General features: G+C 38.9%; 1 protein-coding gene across 4 annotated transcripts in view; it reads left to right on the top strand.

Moving 5' to 3' along the window:
• Positions 1 to 19816, top strand: part of SLC1A1 (solute carrier family 1 member 1) — a 48931-nt gene that overhangs the window by 9812 nt on the left and 19303 nt on the right. For 3 of the 4 annotated variants that reach the window (XM_051642360.1, XM_051642358.1, XM_051642361.1), the window contains exons 2-4: positions 4321 to 4461; positions 16852 to 16944; positions 18785 to 18899. In XM_051642360.1, the coding sequence (XP_051498320.1) occupies positions 4335 to 4461; positions 16852 to 16944; positions 18785 to 18899 (335 nt within the window). In that variant the 5' untranslated portion in view covers positions 4321 to 4334. The remainder of the gene's footprint in view (positions 1 to 4320; positions 4462 to 16851; positions 16945 to 18784; positions 18900 to 19816) is intronic. The other variant, XM_051642359.1, reaches the window with a different exon arrangement.

Below are 19816 nucleotides of genomic sequence, written 5' to 3'. Positions count from 1 at the left end.
GGTTATCATGCATGAGTGCAAGTAACATGTTAGGGAGTCCTACCTGTTAGATACTACTTTTATCTGGTTTATATTCTCTTTCAGAGAAAAATCGGACCAGACACGTTTGTGTATGAGTGGCTGGTGTGGCTGCCAAGCCACTCTTCATGATATTTCAAAATCATTGCAGTCAGGTGAAGTCCCTAGTGACTGGAAAAAGGGAAACATTATGTCCATTTTTAAAAAGGGTAGAAAGGAGGACCCTGGGAACTTACTGACCTCTCAGCCTCACCCCTGTGCCTGGGAAGATCATGGAACAGATCCTCCTGGAAGACATACTAAGGCACATGGAGGACAGGAATGTGATTCAGGACAGCCAGCATGGCTTTACTAGAGGCAAATCATAGCTGACCGACCTAGTGGCTTTCTACAGTGCAGTGACTGAATCAGTGGACAAGGGAAGACCCAAGGATGTCATCTATCTGGACTTCTGCAAGGCCTTTGATGCGGTTCGCAACATCCTTCTCTCTAAGTTGAAGAGATACGGATTTGATGGGTGGACTGTTCAGTGGACAAGGGTTCACATCCAGAGGGTAGTGGTCAATGGCTTGATGTCCAGATGGAAAACAGTGACAACTGATGTCCCTCAGGGGTCCATACTGGGACCAGTGCTATTTAATATCTTCATTAACAATATTGACAGTGGCACTGAGAGCGCCCTCAGCAAGTTTGTTGATGACATGAAGCTGGGTGGTGCAATTAATACACCAGAGGGATGGGATGACATCCAGAGGGACCTGGCCAAGCTGGAGAAGTGGTCCCAGGTGAACCTCATGAAGTTCAACAAGGCCAAGTGCAGGGTCCTGCACCTGGGCCAGGGCAACAGAGATATGAGTACAAGCTGGGGGAAGACATGCTGGAGACAGCCCTGTGGAAAAAGACCTGGGGGTGCTAGTGGATGAAAAGCTGGACATGAGCCACCAATGTGCAATTGCAGCCCAGAGAGCCAACCACATTCTGGGCTGCATCAAGAGAAGTGTGGCCAGCAGATCAAGAGAGGTGATTCTGCCCCTCTTTTCTTCCCTGGTGAGACTCCCCTGTGTCCATCTCTGGTGCCCCCAGCACAAGAAAGATGTGGAGCTGTTGGAACAGGGCAATGAAAGGGGTCAGAGAGTTGGAGCATCTCTCTTATGAAGACAGGCTGAGGAGGTTGGGGTTGTTCAGCCTGAAAAGACAAAACTCTCTCAATTGTTGAGTTGTTTTTCCTGTAAGTGAAAGTGAAGGAAGTAAAGGTGCATAGTACAAGACTATCTTGTTATCAAAGGTGTTATCAGGTTCTGAAGAGCATCTAACCCACAATAGCAATGACAAAAAGCCTAACTATAGTCACTTGCTACATAGCGTGTCCTGAGCAGATTAATTGGATTCTGAGTTTTCAAATTCAAGACCTGAATTGTGCTTAGCCCACATAATTATGCAAAAAAGGCTTCAGGATTTTGCCATCACTCTTTAAAAAACTGTAAACAGTGTCCACATTTGATTGCTGAGAGGCCTACTGAGAGGACAGCACATTTTTACAAGTTTACAATAGCTATAGGACAATCTGTGACATGCCCCAGGTATGCTAGTGTAGACGAGCCCAGAGATTATGGAACATTTTGAGCAGGTTGTGTGTTTCTTTTCTTGTTAATGACCAAATTGATGTCATGGCCTACAGCACAGCACTTGAAGAAGAATGTAGTAGTCCTGTAGTTGTTCCCATGCAAGGAATTTGTTTTTTTTTCCTTAGGCAACATTTCAGAAACAACAGCAATATGCAAAAATACTCTAGATGTAGGTCAGACTGTGATCAATGAGCGTTCACCAGATATCCAAATGTCACAAAGTTGGCTTTGCAGATATGCAGAACCTACAACATAATGGTCTCCCAAGACACATTTTACCTAATTTTTGTGGTTCACTCACAGTGCACGTGTACACAGGCCAGACTGGTTCTGCCACACAGGCATCATCTCCTGGACTCTGGGAAGCCTCAGACGTGGCAGATGTGATGGATCGAGTGCTACATGCAGTGCAGCCAGTTGAAATCCCTATGCCCCTTGCAGTACAATCTGCTCCCCTTTCTCTGCATACCACATCAAGAAATGGGTTGTCCCATTCAGAGGAATTATATATTCCGTTGTGCTTTTTATCCTGACCTTAAGACATATGTGTCCTTGAGCTGTGAGTAGAGGATTGCTCTTGTAGTAATAATTGTAACCTAACTTATCCATGTGAACAAGAAGGAGAAGCAAGGACAGAGGATGAAAAAGAAAGACAAAACATTTTAGCATGGACAAGAAGAGAGGTGAAGTGGTTGAAAATGAAGGAAGAGGACAAGCAGGAAAAGTGATGTTTTGTTCTTTAAAAAGAGCAGAAGTAAATTATCCCTTAAATGAAAAAGACAAATCAAAAGAAAGGAAAAATCCCAATATATAGTAGAGGCTTTGCCTACTGTATGGTGCTTTGTGGTTGTTAGAAGTAATTGTGCATATAAGAATTTGTTTCAGAAATGGTGGAGTATCAGTGTTGTTCATGTAGAGAAATTAACATTTTGTCAGACTTTTGTCTAGCCTTGCTTAGGGTTGCTGTAATCAGTGTGATGTTAAAAGCACTGGTGACCATGTGAAATACGTTTATGCTGTGCAGCACTTCTTTCTGTGCATTATAATTCCCAGGAAGAAAATTCCAGTTGAACTTGGTTCAAGAAGTTCTAATTATGTTAATTTATTCTGCTAACTTTGTAACCTTCTCTTGTTACTGTTACAAAGTAAAATTTCTTCCTGCATACTCATGGTAAATTCAAGTACCATATGCTAGGTGCTAGCTCCAGTTAAAAAGTAGCTGCATGGTACTGTATTTTGGCATAATACACAAGTTAACATGGATGTAACTGCTCTGTCTAGTAAAGGAATAGCATGAACAAGGAAGTGGAAGCAATAATGTAATTTCAAGAGATTACTGGAATGAGAAAGTCTATTCTCAGTTGTTGCCTCTAGATAAATAATATCCTCGCAAAAAAACTCCAAATATGTAAGTGAAAAAGCTTAAGGAAACTACTAAAATTTTGAGACCACATGGAAACTTTTTGTATTAAAATCCTAAGAAGTAGAAAAGAGAACAATGAATGAGAATGAGGGTGAATCTTTCTATCTGCTAGTAATCCTTCTAAATTTACAATGATCAGACTTCTCAGCTGGTCCGACATGACAGTCACCACCTGGAATGAAAGGCACATGGTTAGAATATGTCCTAGTCACACCTGCTCAAAGAGAAGTGGCATTACACAACTTCTAATAAGCATACAGTCTACTCTTGCTGCGATTTAAGCATATGCCTTATTTGTGTGAATAGTCTGAAGATGTGGTTAATTTCAGCTATTGGCACTAGTGTTGCAAACACATTTTATTTAGTCTCTAGGTCAAGGCCATTTACATAATATTGCTAATATTGTCAATAATAATACTTTCTCAATACGGATAAACATGTTTCCTGTACCAGCGGTTTTAATTTGAAAATCATCTTGAAATGAAAAACAAAGGTATTGCCTGAGATTTGTCTTTTGGCCTGTGATTTATTTTCTTTGGTAGAACTCTTACCTGTGATTTGTCTCAGAAGCTAGAACTGTGTGATAATTCATTTAATCCAAAGGTAAGAAGGAGTACAAAGGTACCTTCTGCTGGGGCTAAATCACTGATTATGCTTGTAGTCTGGTATTTTGTAGATTGGTCATGTAGTGGAATGAGTATGAAATATACTGAGTGTATTTTTGTTGAAATTTCCTGGAAATTATTGAATTAATTTAGTGATTGTAGTTAGACTCTTTTCTGATTATGTAGAGAAGCAATTATTGAAAGTATTGCTGCTGGGTAGACGTTTTCACCAGTGCAAATAACCTATTTATGTCCTATCAGCTTCTTTAATGTTTGGCAGTGTTTATATATTACACTGATTTTTTTTAATGCCAGTTATGGGTCTTCTAGAGCTAATGAAAGCAAGTAAAAAGTCTGGTGGACTGGATTGATAACCAGAGGGCATAATCTAGATTCTTCCGAACATATGCCTAAAGACATTCTCCAAGTTCAGAACTGGATGTGTTATTCCTGTTTCTATCATCAATATATAGAACAGAAGAGGAAACATCACTTCTCTAATTTGCTTTAAAAGTTCCACCATGGCTATAAAAATGTTTCTGCTTTTGGCTCTTTTTGTTTTATTGTTCTCCTATTTTTCCTGCATTCCCCCCATGACTCTACTATAAATTACTGCTAATTTGTATCACATTTTTAATGTGCCTTTTAGGTATTGGAGTTGGCATGCTGGTGCGGGAATATGGCAAACTGTCTAACCTGGATAAAGTCTACTTTTCCTTTCCTGGAGAACTGCTGATGAGAATGCTCAAACTCATCATTCTGCCGCTCATCATATCAAGTATGATCGCAGGTATGACTGGAAATGTACTGTTAGCTGGTGAGGTGATTATTGTGGTTTAGCTTTCTTTCTAAAAGAAAAGCCTTTAAAAACAACTTGATAAAACTCTATCATGAAAAATACAGATTGCATACATTTACATTAACATTTTCTCTAGATAATGACAATGGATTTGGAAGGATTAGCACGATTATCTGGTAATTAGGTTATAGAGAACCATGAGATAAAAACTCACATATGTTTAGATTCTTGTATCTCTTTCTCCCTGTTTTCAGGAGTGGATTAAACAGTTGCAAATTCCAAGCTCAAAGCTTGGAAACTCCAACTCTAGTACAGAGTTAACTATTATAAGTAGTGTTATCCTGCTACTTCACATGAAAGGGAGAACTGATCTTATAGCTTACTGGGCAAGAGAGTGAGGAAGCTGGCCAGGAAGAGGTTATGGATAGAAGAGCAAATCTTCCCTCTTTTGGGGTCAGCAAGCAAGCAATTGGCTGGAAGCTATAATTTGCTCACAGCTCATCCAGTAGGAAAGATTTGGAAATATTTGCCAGGGCGAACCCAAAGCAAAGAAACAGAACTGGGTGCTAAATAACCTTTCTGGTAAAAAAAAAAAAAAAAAAAAAAAAAAAAGGAAAAAAGAAAAAAGTTAAAGAAAGTAAAACAAACTTATCTTTATTCTTTAAGCCTTTACTGATTTTCTTTTAGCTTCCTACAGTGAATCAGGACACATTTGTCACTATACTGTCTGCTTTCATATTTACAAAGCCTCCATTTTGGGAATGTGCTCGTGTCCAGATGTTTCTTTTTTGGTTGGCTGGTCATGGAAATACATGAGACATTTGACTGCTGAAAAGGAGAGCTAATTGTGATCAGAAAACGAGAGGGGAATTTTGATCATGCTGTGAAAGTGCTTTCAAGAATGAGCTATTGAATACAAACTCCCAAGTTCCTTGAAGTTCATGGCCAAAAATATCACTAGTTTCAGCAGTACGCCCTAAAGTGGGCCTATGACAGGAAAGTCTAAGAGATGCTGCCAGGGCTTTTGAGGTGTATCTGTCATGTGGGGTGACAGGAACTCACTGTTAGATTTGAAACTGAGAATGTCAAGAGCTGCAAGATGGAGACATCCAGGAAAGGAAGCTGCAAGAGACAGAGTGAGAAATGGCAGCAGAAAATAGTCAAGGGCTGTGTCCAAAGGAATGAAGGGGGGGGAGATGAAGTAATTGTTGATATGTAAAGGAGAGAATAACAGCGAGAGGAATAACAAGTTTAATTACTAGATGGGACAGCAGCATTTTTATACAGAGAAGGAAATGAGATAGAAATCAAAGGAAAACTGAACTATACATATTGAACTGGAGTGTGTAACAGGAGATGCTGGAAAAACTGCCAAGATAAGACCAATATATATTTCTTTTGAGCAAGCTTTTATTTGTGAGTGAAGTTGGGCCTGTGTCTTCAAAAATAAATGCTATCATTAGGATATCCATAAAATTAATGATTTATTAGACGTATTCCTTTCCAGCACTGGCAAGGGGAAACAAAAATCAATCTGTTAAAAATATTATACTGCTATTTAATGTTTAACATTCCAGTATGAGTAAACTGCATTTGTGACTACTAACACAAGCTTGGATTTTAAAGGTTGCAGATTGCAGGAGTTAATACATGGAGATGAGAACAAGATGCTCTTTATTCTGACCTTGCCCATCTCCAGTTTAAAAAGAAATGAAGAGCTTACTTTTTCTACACTTCTATGTTAGGTTTTTAGGAAAAAAAATGAAACAAGATTGGTAAAGAACAGAAGCTAGTTCAGTAGAACATGTAGAGCTGTGCTACTCTTCTTGACAAAAGCACTGTTTGCCTGTGTGCAATTAATGCTGAAATGTGTGGCAGGCAAATGGACCAGGCAAGTCTGTGAATGATGGTTTTCACTGTTCACCTGCATCCTTCTTCAGAATGTTGATGAGATTAGACCTCTTCTATAAGAAATATGGTTACCTTCCAAGCATCAGAAATGGACATTTGAATTAAGCTGGCCTGCATATAGTCATAAAGCACACTAGTAATTTTTCCTCTTTCACACAGAATCATACAGAATGGTTGTATTTGGAAGGGACCACTTGAGACTATCTACTGCAGCCCTTCCTGCTCAAGAAGGGTCAGCTAGAGCAGGTTCCTCAGGACCATTTCCAGTCAGATTTTGTGTATCTTTAGGCATGGACTCTCCACAACCTCTCAGGGCAATGTGTTTGACCAGCCCCACAGTAAAACAGTATCTTCCTGTTCAGATTGAATTTAATGTTTTTTTAATTTCTCCCTGTTGCCTCTTACCTTGTATCTGGGAAGATACTGAGAAGAGCCTGGTTCTGTTTTGTTTATTCCCACCCATCAGGTATTTATAAGATCCTCCTGATCCTTCTCTTCTCGAAGCTGAACAGTCTCAGCTCTCTCAGCCTCTCATCATGTGAGAAATGCTCCAATCACTTAATCATCTTTAGGCCCCTTTAGGGCTAGGATGTTTTCTGTCAAAAACTTCCCCTCAAAGCTGACATCACATCTTATAAATGACCTTCCTTTGATGATGTTTCCAGGGTTACCCATAAATATCTGCAGTAGTAGCTGTGTAAAAATCATGCCTGTTCTGTTTTCTGCATCATCCTTAGGATTAAAAGATGTGATGCGTAACACAGGATTTCCATGGCTCAGGTCTCAATATTGATGAAATTATTTTATCAGCTATTCAACATCTGTTCTAAGTTCTACAATAACCTCTCCCTCATTTCTTATCTTTTCTCCCTGATGAAAAGGGAGAATAAAGCTTTTCCTATGTTTCTGATCTTTCTTGAGCCTCCAGTCTTCAGAGGCAGCTCCAAAGAGGCTGGAACAGATGCATGGGGTTTCCTGACTTGTGAACTTGTACAGGATCCAGCTATGGGGAACACTAAAATTCCTTCAAGCAATTTATGACATTTTTGTAGGTCCTGCACAGCATACCTCAGGAACAGTGAAAAAAACACAGTATAAGTTGTCTCTCTGAGAGCAGCTCTGTGTGAGTTATGAATACGATATCTACCTTGCTGTGGGTCTGATGATGCTCCAACCACTAGGTTTCCATGATTATAGAAATAAACTCTTCTATACTCCAGGGCCTTCTTTGACTGCTGCTGTATTACTGTCTGAAGCATCCTGCCAGTTCCACCTTTCCCAGTAACAACTGCACACCCTTTCATTTGCACTTCTTCCTTACAGTACAAAGATAATGATTCCACAAAGAATCTGGCTTATTCTAGCTGTTAATGACTGTTAAAGCTGTGTGAGAGAGAAGACTGTCCTAGGGAAGTACCTGGGCCATGTGACTTCTCCCATTTTTAGACAAAGTTGCTTTCCCTGTGGAAAGAAAGTGTTGAATCATGATTGATGGGTAAGGTATCTTGAATAGGTTAGTTGTTCTTTTCCACTGTCCAAAATTAAAGTGACAGTTTCCTACCTTGGATCTATGTTTGGGAAATCAGTAGTTTGCTTTATAACAGTGCCACAAAGTTTGGCTGGAGTGCCTGGAGTCAAATGTACAAAATGGGAGACAAAAGACTTGGAATGGAATTTTAAAAAAATGGAAGGAGAGTATTATTCAGATTGTTCTTATTTCTCATGTTTATTTTTGAAAGTCAGAACAGTTCAGACTTAAACAACATTTTTTTCATCCACTAGATTAGTAATTGAATTTAAAACACACTGAGGCTGTGCCTACTCAGGTATAGACCTGCTGCTTCCATTTGTTATAAAATATCCACAGATTTAAAGTACCATAAAGGAGCAAAGGCACAGAAAAGAACAAATCTGTTTTGTTTCCTATAATGCAGGGCTTTCACATTAATTTGGTATCACCAATTTCTGGGGTGGCAGCTGCCTTGGCAGTTGCCGTTTCTGCAGGTCCAAGAGGTGGAGCTGTTGAGAGGTGCTCCATGACTGCAGCATCCTTAACAGGCCCTGTGCATCATCAGCAGGCACACTAGTTCCCACTTCTGGGGAATCTGTCATCTTGCTCAGCATACTGAGAGACTGTCTCTTGGGATATCTGCGTCTTCTTCTCTTTTCTATGTTTCTGAAGTTGGAAGAAGCTCTGAAGAAGCAGGTCTAGCATCTTGTATTAGTAAATTAGTTACCTGGGTGCAGACAGGAAACTCAGCTTGTCCCCTTGTGTCATGTATATTGTGCCAACAGAAAACATTACAGTACTATCAATAAGTTTTGTTTTCAGAAGAACTGAGGGATGCTGGAGGTCCTGTCCCCACTGTTTGTGTGCTGTCATTGAGGCATGGAGGACTGAAGAGTCACAGGCTATTAATGGACAAGGCTTTATGCCCGTCCTCTGGATTACTTCTGTCACGGTTTATCTACTCCTTTCCCATCAATATCAGCTCACCTTATGCAATTGTGATAGCCTCTACATTATTTAATGTTTTAAATTGCAGTAATAAAACTCTGAAATGCACTTCTGGTTCATAGAGCATGATTACCACCATGTCTCAAGGGCAAGGAGCCCTAAACCAGCAGCCATTCTGCAGCATTGCTAGTCAGTGCCTACTGTTCCAGACGTATCACCAAGGTTCTGCTGGTGGCACCAGTGCAGATGGGTCTAAAGTGAGTTAGTGTCTTCTGCTCTTCTGTCCTGGAGCTCAGGATGTGAACAACAATGCCACTATGTAAAAGAGATTGCATTCACTTTTTTAATCCATTTTCCTCTATGTGGACATTGTGATTGATTAAAAATGGTAGTGTCATGTTAAAGTTTTATTTTTGAGAGTCTGGAAAGTAAAACTTTTCCAGCTTTCCTTTTTACCACCAGCAATTTTGAGATAATTCAGAAACTTTCAGTACTTCAGGTTTTCTGTATTCACGGCATTCATATTTCACCTGTAACAGTGCACTGAAAATGTCATTTTTTTAAAAGGAAGTCCGTTTCCTTTACAGTAAGTAACAATGAATTTTGAACAGACAAGAGAACTACTGTAATAGACTGACAATATAGGAATGCAAGACTTCCAGTAGCAAGTGATGAAGACAGAGATTGTGTATAAAACCAAAAATTTCATTTGGGGGACTGCATATCACAGTGTCTTTGGAGCTTCCATTTGCCATAGTTTCTTCATTACCTGGTCTTCTCAGCCAAAGACTAGGTACAAAAGATAATTCAGAACCCCATGACACAGCAGACAATAGAAAAAAATAAAATTATGTGAGATGCATATGAAGTGAAAGGTGATTGAGAGTGATATACAGGTAATAGCACATAGCAGCCTCTGAGTCCTGTGTCTCAGCTGAAAGATGAAGTCATGCATAGATCATGCTGTCTGAAGTCCTGAATGTAGATGATATTTCAGTAGACAGTTGTGACTTATTTGTTTGGTCCTGACAGTCTTGTTCATAAGCAAGGGATGTGGTACTGCATTTCCTAGAGCAGCTCTGAAATCTCCCAGAGCTGCCAGAGAGAGCGACAGTGCTGACAGGAGCTGAGGGGAGAGTTATGAAGGTAGGGAATGCACAAGGCCAGGGATCAGTGGTGATGGATAGACTGAGTCCTCCCTGGACACTGACCATGGACAGAAGAGAGAAGGAAGGAAGGGGCTTAACTTCTGTGATCCCTGAATCACATATGGTGTGGAATACTTTGGTTTGCCGAATTTGCTGTCTCTCTAGTCCACTCCTCCCTGCATTGTAGATATGACACTTCTGCTCCTTTAGTATCTGAAGCAGCAGGTCCAACAAGCAGAGCAAGGTGTCCTTGGTCTCTTGGCAGTAACAAACAGTCAGGCATTGTCATTCCACTGGCTGGGAGACTTGCCGCTACTTCAAATAGAGCTTATTGAAGAAAAAAAAAAAAAAAGAAAAGAAAAAAAAGGCGGTAAAAGGAAAATTGACTTCATCCTGGCTCAAACCAGAACCCTGATGAGTCACAAAGGAGATTGCATAGGTGATGCCAGGCACTTTGAGGTCAAAGGTCTCTCTAAACCTGGCTTCACATTTATGAACTGTGCTGAATTAATAGAAAATCAGAGAGGACCTTTCTCTCCTGTGAAAAGGAAACTTTACCACTTGTATCCATTATCCAGCTGTCAGTGACAAAATTTACACTGAAGTAGGTTGAAATCTAATCTTACACGTGTGACATTCCTTCATTTCCTGTCAGAAGCTGATTCAAGCTCAAAGTAACCCATAGAAAAGGAATGCAAATTTGGATTCTTAAACTCATAGAGGAATAAGAAAATAAGCAATAAGCTTGCTACAGAAGTCAACACTGGAGCTGGAATTTGGTATTCAGTTCCTCAAGCAAAAATAATGTGTCTTTTATGAAGATAGGCCATTTTCGTATTAGCAGTGCTTCCCATTGCAAGTAGAAGAAAAGTATGGCAACTAATTCAAAATGGTCACCTGCCTCTAAGAAAGATTGCTGTTAGAACTTGACCCCAGCTCTGCGATGATCAAAGGATTAAGTAAGAATGGCCAGTACGAGGTAATAGACATTAAAAAAGAGTATAATCCATTATAACGGAGAGGTCATACCACACAGTCAGGTGCAGTTGAAATTTTTATACTGCTGATGTCTTAAATTAGAAACACTCCCAGCTCCATCTTTTAAAGCCAAGTAACTTTATGTATTTAAGCCAGCTACCCATTTATCAAGAGTACTGTGTTGTCTGCATGACTTCATTCTTTATTTTTCCCTTTTATTTTTTGAAGAGTAAATAATATCTTTTTGCAACAACACGTAATATATGCACCCCTGGCAATAAGGCAACACTGCTATTTTTATTTAAAACATTTTGATCCCCTTAAAAGGACTCTGTATGCGTATAAGAACTTCTCTATATGCATTTTAAGATTCTCCTATGTTCTTCTCTTTTAATATGTTTGTTGCAACATTCTGTAAACATTTTTTAAATGGACCTGACTGTCCTGAATGTCCATTGTATTAATTCTATGACTGAGTGGCTGCACATGGTAATCAGAAGAACCAAGGGAAGAATAACAATTTGTACACTTGGGAGAAGCTGAGAATTCTTTAGTGATTCGTCTAGCATCTGCAGGAATTCCCCAATTAAAACAATAAGGCTGATGACAGGAGCAGTTTTAGAACTGCATTTTGTTCTTTAATCAGCATCTTAATAGTAGATGAGAGGGTGTGAAACCCATAACGTTCTACTCTTTAGGAACTTGTATTGCTGTGTTTTTGTTTGATAGTGAATCAGATACCAGAACCCTGAGGGAATTATATACAGTTCATGTGCACCATACTTCACTTATTTCTCCTCAGATACATTATAAGCTCCTAAAACTAATCAAGAAGGTTATGATGTGGCTGCCAGTTGTGTGGACATGGAAGGCCCCTGATCCAGACTCTTACCTCTAGCACTGAGTCACGCTTTAGGAAAAGTGCCTGCCCACTAGTGCTAGAAGCTGATTAAGTGGCATTGATCTTTGTGCAGAGAAAACTCATATCTTGATCAAGTGTAGCAGTGTTGGCAAAGGGAGGTAAACAGTTCAGCTAATTATACTTATTGATTAATTTGTCATGCATATGAAGTGAGATAGTGGAAGAAACTGATATTGTCAGCTTCTGCTGATCTTCAGAAGCTTTGAGAACAGCTGTGAAGTACTATGAGTGATGGACTTGATGATGACACTGAAATTTGTTTAATAACACAAAGATATGCCATATCTGGCTGTGATTGTTGCTGTTGAATAGAGTCAATCAAAGCACCAAATGGTAGATATAGTCTTTCATAATGTATTGAAAACTATTATCTGGGAGCATAAATCGTTGTGCTTGGTTGGGACACCTCTGTAGAACCATATGACAGATTCTAAGGATGTAGGTGTTATCTGCTGGAGAAACAGTAAGATGATAATCACTGGCGGTCAGGAGAGCCCTGTGGGTGTTTCCAGTCCTCAGAGCAACCCTTTTCACTCCCAGGTCTCACAGGACCATAGGATTAATGAAGCACAGTGAACGAAGTCTAGAATTAACGTGTTATACCTCGGGCCAAAGCCATTTGGACATGTGCGTTCATACAGGCCTCCAAAGTGAACAGTGATGCAAACCACGCAACTCTTGTTTATTCTTACTGTGCATATCTCAGAGGCCCAAAAAAATCTACAATTCATGGATCACACAATTTTAGCTTTTGATTTGGTCGTACAGAGCAAGTGTTACCCCAGACAGTAGACCTTTCAAGTGTTGGTCATTTTACTGTAATGACAGCAACTGCGGTCTCTTAGCTGTCCACTCCATGCTGTATAAAAATGTAGTTCTGTAATGGATTTTATTATGAGGTTCCCAAATGTTGATAACAGCATAAAATTTCTTTTTTATTCTGGGAATGTCACTCATTAAAATAGGAGGAAGAGCTAATGGGATAGTAACATTTTGACATCTTTGAAGGTTTTATTAATGTGCTGTAAGTGGTTTCCTCTCTTGCACTTGGTTAAACAAAAGGAAGAGATTCATATTAATGAGCATTTGATTATTTTAACCTTTATAGGTTGCCCTTAGAAACTGATTTCACCTCTGAAGTCTGTGTTAATGGCCAGATTCAGAGAAGGATAAAACAGCTTTATAATACTCAGGTACAGAGTAATTTCACATAGTAGAGGTTTTGGTCTAATGTAGTAGGTTGATGTTGTTGGCAATACCAACCAAAAGATTCAAATTAAAAAGAGACTATATAGAGAATAAAACAACAACAACAACAAAAATGTTATTGCAATGTGAGAAGCAGCTGGACTAGAGGTTTGCTTTTCTCCCCAGCCTTTAAAATGACATGCCCTACGTATCTTTCCCAAAAGTATGTACTTCTTCTGTTGTGTTGATGGTCTTTTACCATCCTCATCCCTGTTGTGCTTTGGTGCTTTCTAGTATACTGTCAAAAAAATAATTAACATCAGTCTTATTATTTATCTTCCCATCCTTTTATAAAAAAAGGTGCATATACAGCACAGCATTTAATTAGTTTGGGCTTTTGAGATCCTGGGACAAGAAAGAGAAGGTTTGAGAGACTTAACTTCACTAATTGTTTCCTTTTTTTCTTTTACAAGTGGATGTGTTGCAAATTAGAGAAAATTGGACATAAAAAACCCCAAACAAAGAGCACTGAGGTTATGACTATAATAATGAAAATATGAAGGCTGCATTGCAGAAGACTAGGCAATTGATTCTCAAATTTTGCTTTAGATGTTGAAACCTTAAATCTGTTCAGCTAAAATAATATGGTCAGAGAAGTCTGGATTCCCCAACACAAGAAGGACATGGAGCTCCTGGAGAAAGTCCAGAGGAGGACCATGAAGATGACCAGAGGGCTGGAGCGCCTCTGCTATGAAGACAGGCTGACAGAGTTGGGGTTTTTCAGCCTGAAGAAGAGAAGGCTCTGGAAAGACCTCATAGCAGCCTTCCAGTACCTGAAGGGGCTACAGGAAAGCTGGGGAGGGACTTTTTACAAGGGCTTGTAGCAAGAGGAAAAGGGGTGATGGATCAGAACAGGAAGAGTGTAGATTTAGGTTAGACATTAGGAGGAAGGTCTTTGGTGTGAGGGTGGTGAGACACTGGACCAGGTTGCCCAGGTCAGCTGTGGAAGCCCCATCCCTGGAAGTGTTCAAGGGCAGGTTGGATGGGGCTCTGAACAACCTGATGTAGTACGAGGTGTCCCTGCCCATGCCATGGGGGTGGACCTAGGTGACCTTTAAGATCCCTGCCAACCCAAACCATTCTATGATTCTGTGATTTTGTGATCGTCTCCCTTGCATATGACAGCCACAGAATTAAATTCCATGCTTCAGTGACTGTAGCTGAATTAGAACATCTCATCTAAGAGAACCTAAGGAACTAATGTGAAATAATGCAGTTCTGAAATGACCAGGGATGGAGGAGAATCCATCATGCCTGTTTAAATTCTGTACAGTAATTATATTTACAGCTTATCTGCTCAAACCTATTTAAACAATTTAAAACTTTGAGATAGGCTGAGGGAGGGAAAGAGCAAATAAATAGCTAAAAAAGTCTAGAGGTAATTCACAGTAGATATCCAAGGTTAATTACACTGTTTTCGTGATCTTATCTCTATTTACGACATTGCAGGCTCCTCGTTTTGAATAGCACCTACTCTTTCAGAGTACAGCATTTCTCAAAAAAAAGCAACTTCATACCTGTCATCCTCAGAGCATACTTGTACTTAATCAGTTTGTTTGCCAGAAGGATTTGCATGTTTTTGCAGCTATTAACAGAACAGTGAAAGCACAAACTGGGTTCTAGCACAGCTCATTCACTAACAGGATCATTATCCAGTTTAAAAATTCAGGGGTGAAGAGTGGCGTTAATTATACCTCTGTAGCTCTAGGGACCATAACAGTTTGCAGAGGGATTTCATTTTGAGCCAACATGACAGTTACAGGAGCTTTTTGTCTTTCTACTTGTGGAATCTCTGAAACTGAGTACTCCAGCGAAATAACTTTGCATGATGATTAGCTGAGTCAGCAAGACTCTCAGGCAAAAAAATCTTAAGGCAAACTTTGTGAAGTGCTCCATCTGACAAAAGGATTATTGTCTTACCTCCGCTGTCTGTCTAACCACTATGAACAGTCAATACAACAGGTTTTAGAATAAAATTATGTGGTTTCTAATTTTTATAAACATTTCATTAGAACATATGAAATTTCGGCAGTAGCAATTTGCTCTCTTTTAAAGACATGATGTGAAGTCTTCTAAGTTAATATGTCATATGCAAAAGTTTCAACATGGAAAGCCTTTGAAAATAGCTCTTTCATTATCCTCAAACCCCATTATTTTTTAATATCTATTCTCAAAAGTTCTGCCATGATTTCCATAGCTGAGCACACAGCAATGCAAGTCCTTCTTTCTACCTGTTTTATTCCCGGCTCCCAAGCTGAGAAATAAAAACAATGGCTCAGATTCTGTATCTATCCCATTGTTCATGCTGACAGCCTCCTGTAATAGCTGTGGCATTGTGGGGTTTTTTGTTTTGTTTTGTTGTGTTTGTTAGTTTTGGTATTTTTTTTTCATTTTATTTTTTTTTCTTTACACTGGTCTCTATACTCTTGCCATATGCATAGTTCTTTTATTATCCTTATTTGCTATGCAGGTGAGACAGTGTTTACATCATGATTTCTGCAGGTATATCTGCAGGTATATTCTAAAGCCAATCTGGTGATATGCTCTCCCATGAAGACCCCAAAATATTTAAATAGATGTTGAAATAAAATAACCTTTATTCTCCCCTCCCAGTTATGTTTGCATTTTGAGTAACTAGTAACAGAAAAGTAAGGCATTATATGAATATTCTAGACACAAGTTGTTAGTGCTGTTCATATACCTTGTAAAAGAGAAATCAACACATGGTTAAAGTATGCTTGCTAGGATCACTTTTAAGCTAAAAGATCAGTAAGTTACATTTGTGTCAGAAGAATCTTTTGATATTTCTTCTCTACTTTTTGAAACTTTATTTTTTTTTTTAAATTTTCTGCAAAATCATGCTTCCCTGAGTTTAAATATCCTTATGGTATTTTTACTTTCTTGTATGTGGGAATCTAGCCAGTTTTTGATTATCTGACTCAAGAAACATAAAAATGTAAATGGATAAAAATGTATAATAAAGAGATAGCAGAACATTATTAACTGGTGTGGTTATAGACAGTCAAGTTTTGCAGTCACAATGCTCATTTTACTCTGGTTACTGAATTGTAAGTGTACAAATATAACTATAAATCTTTTACTCGAAAATTACTTCATGAGCAGTTTGATATAATACTGTTGCCAGAAGTTAAGTTCACATCATTCTAACACCTGCCTCAGCACTTTCCCCACTGCCGTTAAAAACATCTGCCCTCAGTTCCTGGTAAGGACAGATATACAGTGGGAGAAAACCCAGACTTCAGAAAAGCTTAAGTGAAAAAAAAAAGTAAATCTGCTAATAAAGGTGAGCCTACGAGGAATGCAACTTCCTTGTCTGTATGTGCCTGTGAGCAACTTGGGGTAACAGTCCTGAGCAGCTCCCTTCCCATGGCTTTTAAAACCAGCATGTTACAGATCTGAAAACTGTAAACCTATTATTTATTTTACTTTTCATAAACCAAAGAAGTCTAATTCATCACCAACACCAGGGAATCACAAAAGCTCAATTATCTTTTTCCTAGAAAAATCCAGGAAAACTAGACTTTTGCAAAGAAGTAGAAACAAACGTGTGGGTCATTAAAGACATTTTTCCGAAGTTTTAAGAAGTATCTTGAATAAGGAAAAATTTCTTGCATACAAATAATTGTCTCTACAAAAATAGCAAGCTTCTTCCAAAACTGTTTTTCAGTGTTTTGTTTTTGTGGTTCTTTTTACAGGTGCTGCTGCTTTGGATTCCAGTGTTTCTGGGAAGATTGGTTTGCGAGCAGTCATATATTATTTGTGCACTACACTCATTGCTGTAACACTAGGTACTCTGTGATAGTGTAACTTTTAAAATCCTCAGCATTGCCTAATTACATTTATACAGCATTGTGACATTACTAGTTTCCCAAAAGAGGATGGGGAGAAGGGACAGGAGTGATACCAAACGTCTTGACACACTTGTAGCCAGATAAAGGAAGGAATTAGTCCTGTGATTCAGAGTTGGGCTGTATTATTATCCAATGTGAAGCCACAGACAATTTCACCAAATGCTTCAGCTCAGAGAAGATGAGAAGCTGTCTGCTTAAGTAAACAGTGACCAGCAGTGGGAAAGCTATATGAACATCAAAGGCCACCCTTAACTACTAAGTGCATTTTCCTCAATAGCAAACTGATAGATGGGGGCTGATTTTCAGTTGACAGAATGTATAATGTGTCTCATCTGAAAGATGACAGAAAATATTGCTTACTTCATCATCTCGTTTCCTTCTAAAAGGTTTTTGTCCCCTCTGTCACTGCCAGGCTCCACTCCTACCTCTCTGCAGTGCATATCTCCCCTTCCAGGAAGTTTATTCCCTGCAAGCAACCATGAGATCTTCCATATTTGCTTAAGCAAACATCTTCAGCCTGCCTTTTAAAATAAGAAACAAAATTAAACCCTCCTTTGTCAAGCCACATGTCATTGTGGCTTATCTTTTTGTTTTGTTGAGTCTGAGTGAATAAAATGCATAGATAGCACCCACTAAAAAGAAACTTACTGATTTGAAAGTAAAAAATGTGCATTGTGTGTGCCTTACCTGTAAAGCAAAGTGGTATTTGACTGTAGAAGAAGAATCACATACACACGTGTAAGAGCAGAATAATTTCTAGAGGTTGCATCACTGAGAATAGTATATCACTTTTAGGCTGTCTCATCTGTCTGGAAATTTCCTGTGAATACACAGCTTGGAAAATTAATAAAGACTATTTATATATATATATATATATAACTAGACTATCTTTAATAAGTATCTAACTTTGAAATTTTCCCTACCATTAGTGAGGGGTTAAACAAGACAATCTACAGAGGTCCCTGCTGTTCTGTGGTACTATGGTATTGTTTCATTGTGCAGTTACATAAATTAATTTCTGCTTTCATTCATAGCTGTCACTTAGTAACTTTATTTGCTTTAAGTTTGTTTGGATTTGGGGAGATAAAACAAAACCAAACAGACAACCCCAAAAACACAAACCAAAAAACAACCCCAAAATCCTGTACATTTGGAAAGGCCTAGTATTTCATGTATAATGGTAAAAATGCCGGAAATGAAGCCACTAAAATAAACGGAAAATTTGTTGAATATTTCAGTATTCAAAAAGTCAAAGCTAGTATTTCCTGTCTATAGTTTTTTATTTCAGTCTGTTTCCAAAGCCCTTCTCTTGTGTAGCTTTATTGCTAATTAACTTTATCAAAGTATCCTGTTGTACTTTAGCATCACAGGACAACACAGTTGTATTCATATCTGAAAGACAGTAACAAGAAGAGCTGGTTGAGGGGAAAGGAAATAGCAATTAGAAATACCACCATGCAAAAGTTGCAGAACAGTTCATCTGAAGCCCAGCTGAAGTAGCCTGCTGCCTTGGTGATCAGTACTGATTTAGTACCATACTTGTAAAAACATAGCTAGAGTGCCGAAGTCTAGTGGCAATGCCTCCTGTGTTGGGGGAACTGACACAATTAGGGGCACCACCTGTAGACTTAATTCTTAACAGCCCTGCATAAGCACTCTGGGAATGCATTTGGTGAGTTTAGCTCATGAAGAATGTAGCCACAAAGCTTACACTGAGGCAGGATGAGCCAGTGCTTCTGCTCTGCACAGAACTCTTCTTCTGGTTCTCCTTCTGCAGGGATTGTCTTGGTTGTGACCATTAAGCCTGGAGTGACTCAAACAGCAAGTGAGATTGACAGAGTGGGCAGTACCCCGGAAGTCACTACTGTTGATGCCATGCTGGATCTGATCAGGTGAAATTTTATTTTTTAGTTTACATAGTAATTGCAGAAGTCCAAATACGAATAAAGTTGTGATGTGTTGTACAATAAAAATACTTTCTAGTGTAATTTGGATGAATAAGGAGAGAATAACTGTTATTCCAACATTGTAGAGTATATGCAAAGTAGTTTGTTAAAAAATCTCCCTTTACACCATAGACTTTAGTTAATAAACCAATGACAACAAAAACTCCCTCCACAGAAAAGTGATATGCAAGATTTACCTATTATGAAGAAAATATCCAGAAAGGATTGAATGGTTGGTAGGTTGCTGACTGACAGGTTCTGTTTCATCCTGTCTAGACAGCCACTTGAAACTGCAGTGTTATGTTTCCCCTTCTCAAGGCATGATGCAGAGTAACAGATGCAGTATGCAAAGGTTTCTTAGGGTTGCACAGTCAACAGGTTTGCTCTGTCACCGGTATCTAATGCTGCCTTAAAATGAGTGTTCCCCCATCAGCATGCTGGAAAATGGGTAGATACTTGAAGTGATTAGAAAAAAAACCCTGCAAAAGTCTCATGTAGACTTGAGTAGGTTTTCAGAGCTACTGTGTTTAAGGAATTAGAAAAAAAAATCTCAATAAAGGACTGCAGTTCTGGTAGTGGTGAAGTAGTTTCCTCAGAAATGTTTCTGTGGATTATTTTTTCTTTTCTGGCTGCAGTTGGTCACTGTTCTGTGTCACTATTCCTGCCCACTATTTTCTGTTCTTAGAATTTTTACTTAATCTAGCATGTAAGAATCAGCTGACACGTATCTAAAATTGGCTTTCTCAGCACATTTTATTTCAGGAAATGTGACTGGCATTTGCAGATGAAACTCTAGGCACAGTATTCTTTGATACTTATAAAATATATACGTATATACATATATACGTACATGTATATATCTG

This window comes from Apus apus, chromosome Z (genome assembly GCF_020740795.1).
Source record: "Apus apus isolate bApuApu2 chromosome Z, bApuApu2.pri.cur, whole genome shotgun sequence".
NCBI lineage: Eukaryota > Metazoa > Chordata > Aves > Apodiformes > Apodidae > Apus > Apus apus.
Note: the sequence above shows the minus strand (reverse complement) of the source record. Positions and strands in the feature narration are given on the sequence as shown.